This window comes from Odontomachus brunneus, unplaced genomic scaffold (assembly GCF_010583005.1).
Source record: "Odontomachus brunneus isolate Ranch 3 - 2012 unplaced genomic scaffold, Obru_v1 Obru_scaffold_243, whole genome shotgun sequence".
Lineage (NCBI taxonomy): Eukaryota > Metazoa > Arthropoda > Insecta > Hymenoptera > Formicidae > Odontomachus > Odontomachus brunneus.
Window position 1 is genome coordinate 132,353 of NW_022639693.1, and position 6,010 is coordinate 138,362.

The 6,010-nt window shown below is 35.0% G+C and overlaps 1 protein-coding gene across 1 annotated transcript in view; it reads left to right on the plus strand.

The window, feature by feature from the left end:
• The window catches only part of LOC116852639 (serine/threonine-protein kinase fray2-like), a 43,886-nt gene that overhangs the window by 9,289 nt on the left and 28,587 nt on the right, over nucleotides 1–6,010 (plus strand). The window contains exons 2-7 of the mRNA XM_032833185.1: nucleotides 3,480–3,581; nucleotides 3,935–4,037; nucleotides 4,143–4,211; nucleotides 4,469–4,588; nucleotides 4,710–4,938; nucleotides 5,026–5,197. Of these exons, the coding sequence (XP_032689076.1) occupies nucleotides 3,480–3,581; nucleotides 3,935–4,037; nucleotides 4,143–4,211; nucleotides 4,469–4,588; nucleotides 4,710–4,938; nucleotides 5,026–5,197 (795 nt within the window). The remainder of the gene's footprint in view (nucleotides 1–3,479; nucleotides 3,582–3,934; nucleotides 4,038–4,142; nucleotides 4,212–4,468; nucleotides 4,589–4,709; nucleotides 4,939–5,025; nucleotides 5,198–6,010) is intronic.

Sequence of the window (6,010 nt, forward strand, 5' to 3'; positions counted from 1 at the left end):
AGCAGCGATTCGCAGATGGAAATTCGGTCCATGAGGTTTTTTTGCGTTAACTCGTGTGGCACCCAGACATCGAGCTTGTTTTTGTATCCAGCCTTATTCAAGTGATTCCAAACGGTTTTTTGTGCAATGTTTAGCTCCTGGGCAATCGAAACAGTGCTTACATGACGGTCGGACTCGACGATTTCCACTATTTTATCGACATTTTCGACAATTGGCCTTCCAGAGCGTGGTGCATCTTTGACATCAAAATTACCGGAACGGAATCGACGAAACCAAAATTGCGCGTGATTGGCTGTTACAGTATCAGGACCATAAACACTATTCACATTTTCAGCCACTTGTCTTGCGTTTTCACCTTTATCAAAGAAAAACTGTAAAATATGGCGTATTTTCTCTTTGCTGATGTCCATCTTTGACGCGTGTTCAAACAATACTGAGTCTATGGGGAGCACGAGAGGTGGACCGGCGGTTCCCGCCGACCCCTCGATGTGAGTGAGCCTCACACTCCTCATAAAAATTAATAATAAATACGTTCGTCGTTTACGCACTGAACTTCCGTCTCAGTAGAAAAATATACTTTATTCGGTTGCACACAATAACTACGTTTACTTAACTATACGGTAACATTTATACAAGAGAGAAAGAAAACTGTGATAGCGTGACGTGGCTATTCACACGGTCACGAGCGAAACACAGATCAACCGATAACAAAGCTCGCGCGAACCGAACACACTAAACGACTCATGAACAAAAGCCGTGACTGACTAGTGTACACGTGATTTGACCTTGCCCGAAGGTACGTGGTACGACGTTGTTCACGTGCGCTGGCACGTGAACAGCACGATGAGCGCGGAATGTTGGACGCGGCGAGTGAAGAAAGGACGGCCCTTGAGGCTACGCACGTCCCTTCGCTGACCCGGCGATGTCGGGCCGCACCGCACAGTTGTCTTGCTGACCTCGGCGAGAGGACGCTCAGCTGGGCGCGACAAAGAACTGCACGCGGCGAGGCGTGACGTCACGGACACGTGAACGCACCGGCCGGCTCGCTTGCCGAACACGTGATACGCGCGTGGCAAGCGAGCTTGCTTACACTGCTGCACTAATGCACACTGCCCGATGGTGTACTCGCCGGCACCTGGGAGTGCGCGGGAGCCGATGCACTAATGACGCGAAACTCTGATTTCCACGCACGAGCGTGATCGATTTGCTGCGGGCACGTGTGAGATACGAGGTGCGATCCGCGTGTGTCGGTGATGTCACGCAATTGAGACCGGGGATGAGCCCGCAGCCGAAACGTTTGCTGCACAGTTGTGCACAGAGTACAAATTATAATACGCGAGCGCGTACAGAGCTCGCAGCACTGCAAAACGACGAGAGAACACGGTCGCCCGCGAGGCGAAGTGAGGACGTGGCCGGATCGACGGAGAAACGTGACGACTTGTTCGGTGGCTCGGAATTAACTATATTGGTTACCGACCGGCACAGCGCGCGACTACGGAACGATCGTGAACACCTGGCGCGGCTGTAGCCGCTGCTTTCGTCTGCTGACGCTTGGCGGCGGTTGCATCTGCGTGCGCCCTTGCACGTGTGTGTGTCGCACAGGCTGAGGCGCCACAAGTCAAACAATCATAAAACTGTCTGAGAAGTTTTTTTAGTATGAAATCTTATCTTTCTAACGCCATCTAGCGTAAACCGATCGCACTTATACAACGCGAGATATACATTACTAAAGCCATCTATTGGAAAAATAATGGATTTCTTTTTACTACACCTTATATTTAAAATTATTTATTCTCTTCTTTCAAATAAATTATTTGTTTTCATACGTAGATATAGCATATATATACAATACAAAACGTCTTTCAGTCAAAGTGACAGTGATGTAATAGGTAATGTGAACGACTCAAGAACTAGAAGTCTTAGGTTCGAATCTCGGCAATGGTAAGCAAATTTTCGAAGTACAATTTAACTTGAATTAAGTAAAGTGTAAAACAATATAAAATGAAAACTAAGAACATATAGTTTATAAATACTTTGTGCTGTCTGGATTATGTATATTCAAATATTTTTTTTTTACATACATTATGTATATACAATGTATGTTTTATGTATATATGTTACACATGCTAATGCATATTAGTATGTAGATGTTATGTATATTCAGAGAATATACAGAATGTATATACATGGATATGTAAAGAATATAGGATGTATATACATATGTATATGCATGGAACATTCTATGTGCCTCGTTGTGGATGTACAGACATTATATGTACATACCACGTACCATGTACCTCAAGTGTACATACATAGGATATGCAATATACATAGATGTTATACGTGGAATATGCTATGTATATTCTAATATTATGTGGGTATTATAAAAAATTATATTACTATTAATTATTGCGTTAATTACAACATATATAGATAAAACATAAGACGTTTATATCGATCGAAGAAATGGTGTAATGCCGAAAGTAATAGACTCATAATTCAGAAAAAAGTGTCAGGTTCAAGTTCCCATCAGTGCTAGTGAGAATTTTTAAATATGATGTAATACTTGGGATCTAAGTTTCAAGTAAAATCAGCAAACGCTGACATTTACGAATAGTTTTTGTTAGAAAAATACATATCAATATGTAAAAAAATTATAAAATACACATTTGTTGTTCATATGTATGTATCAATATATAAAAAAATTATAAAATATACATTTGTTGTTCATAAGTAATTCAAAATGGAATACTTTAATAAGTTGTCAGGAGTTATAATTATAGTGTATGGTGTAATTTTTTTAGTTATTTTTAAAGTATACTCTTTCGAATTCTTAAAGAATTACCATTCAAAAAAGAATACTTCGGGAATACTTTAAGAATTTATTATGCTATTTAGGTATTTATTAATATTTCTTATATATTTTGCAGTATCTAATTATATCTCATATCAAGAAAATTAATTCAAATTGAAATACACTTAATAATTTTTTAATAATTTTGACACCAATTTTTAACGAAGTCATGAAACTTTTAGCAAAATATTTCCATCAAAAAGTTTTATTTAAAGTATACCTCACTTTTGATATTTTCTTCATAACAGCATTGAAGATACTTCAACATTGAAGATCGCCTGTAAGATTTTAAAATAAATATTAGTATTAGCATCAAATTAGTTTTAGTATCAAATTAGTATTAGCATCATGCACAATAAAAGAATTATTTTGCTTTTGTATAACATATAGGTTTACATTTTTAGTATCATTATTTGCTTTATATCTGTTCACAAAAGTGCATCACAAGTTTAATATCCATTTTTTGCACTACTATTACAATGACATCAAATAATGATTAACAACAAATCTAAATATAAAGATATTGCGTTATTTAAATAATCAAAAGGATTGTAAATTATTGTATTATTAGTATATAGTTTTTATGTGACAACTATATCATTAAAAGATGTAATAAATTATACAGGGGAAGGATGTAAACCGTTATTCGAGAGAGAGGAAATAAAAAAGGTGGTTCGTGAAGTGGAGGAACAGCGTACGGTTGTATCTCTAGATGGCGAGAAATCAGGTATACATTATTATAAACGACTATAATTGTTACTCAATTACGTTTTATAAAATTGAAGGACCGCGTTCGCATTTCTTTCAAAACACACTAAATTTCGAACGAATAAAATGATTGCCATTAAACAAATTGCTCCCCTTTTGAAGAATATGCTTCTGCTAACTGTGACATGGGAAAGTTGATAAATTCTGTTTGAATGTCACAAATAGATTTTCTATAGAATATAATCTCTTTATATTATCAATTGTTAGTTTTTTAATAGAAATACTTTGGCGCGCTATAATTCGCGAATGTTTATTGCGTTATAGCATATTGGTGGTGAAAATATGCATTTCTTTAATTTTATGACATTTTAGTTTCGCCAAGCAAATTACGGATTTCTAAAAGACATTCATTATCGTCGAGCTCTATTAGAAGTAACAATTATAGTTCTGAATATCTATCGTCTTATCACGTTAGGTACGTGTAACTACTGTACTATTCTTAATCTACTAATAATAGTTCAATATGTATAATATTTAAATATGTTACTCATCTTAATGTCTTATTTTTATTCTGTTTTAGATATCGAAATACTGAGTCAAAACATCCAGTTAGAAAGGTAGAATATACTGACTATCATAAAAGTGACAGGTAAAAAAAGATACCTTCTATATATATTATTTATTTACTTATTAATTATTATTAATATAATTATTGTAGTTATTGATATAATTATTAATTAATCATTTATTAATAAAAGTAAGTCGGACATTTTTCTTTTTAAAAAATGTGGATAAGTAAATATTATATTATATTAACTATAATATTATATTGTATAACTGCAAACAATAATTATATATTTTTAAAAATATAAATAATAATAATTATTTATTTTTACTCTATTACAGACACAATAGTATAGAGAAATATAAGGAATATAAAAATAAATATACAGATAGGGATGTAAGAAGGCACGATAGTAATCGTTCGTATTCTCGAGAACGCGACGTACGCATTTCCGATTCCAAGTACGAAACAATCATTTGTATAATATGCTGTTATTAATATAGGGCTCTCTTTTTTTACGTGCAACAGAAATGGTGGATGAAGAAATCTATGTTAAAAATTAGATAATTATTGTTATTGAAGGTCCATTATAGACAACAGATCTTATCGTAATCGATATCACGATAGATCAAGCGAACGTTCTCGGGAAAGAAGAGATAGAGACAGAAGCAGAGATAGAGATAGGGATTGGGATCGGGGTCGGGATCGAGATCGAGACAGAGATAGAAACAGAGACAGATCGAGATCCAGAAATAGAAGAACTACAGTACCACATTACGTTGAACATGTACCAGTGCCTATTTATTATAGTGTTAGTAAAATCTATACACAAAATTATCAATTTAATTAATCTTTGATAGTTGCAATTAGTTTATTTTTGAATATGATTTCATTACAGAATTTTCCTCCAAGACCTATTATGGTAAGTCCTATGATCACAATTCCCAGAGGACAGATTCCTCCTTTAGTAAGAGGCCAACATCCTCCTTTAATGACACCAGTTAGACCATTCCCACCACGATTTGGTCCTCCTGATATGTATAGAATACCACCTTCAACCTCAAATCCAAGTAAGTAAATTCGATACAATATATCATATATTAAATATAATAATAAATCATATATAAATTATGCTATATATATATATATATATATATATATATATATATATATATATATATATATATATACACGGTGGGCCATTTTAATCTCCCCACCTGAATTTCTCGTAATCTAAGTCAGATAGAGAAAAATGGTCCAGACAAAAGTAGAAGGGGACAGAGAGGGTCACGTAATGGTACCAAGGACCTTGACCTTGAACTCGATTTTCAAGGTTATTTCAAGGTCAAAGTGATTTTTTTAAATGGGAACACCTATTTTTTACCTTGGATTTGAAAAGAGCGGGAAATTTTACGTTCAAAATGATATGTTAATCAAGGTCATGGCAAGGTCGAATGAAGGTCAGGTTTGCGAATTTTGATTTCCCAATTGAATATATCGGAACCTAAGCCAAATACGTAAAATTGGTTCAGACAAATGTTAAAGGGGGCCGAGGGGGTCACCTATCTGTACTCTGATCTTGACCTTGAACTCGATTTTCAAGGTTATTTCAAGGTCATAGTGATTTTTCAAAATGGGAATCACTATTTTCGAGGGTTTCTTTAACTGTATTAACCTTACTTTTAGCGCTACCCAGAAATAGGTATGCCTATTAACATTTTCCTCAAAAAAATAATTATTACTGCGCATGCGTAAGTATCGTACTAACTAATAACTTAAACCATAACCCAACGCAACCCATAATCCAATACGAGCCTATAACGATAATCGGACTAATAACCATAACCCAACCCATAACCCATATCCAAGTAAAGACGGCGACT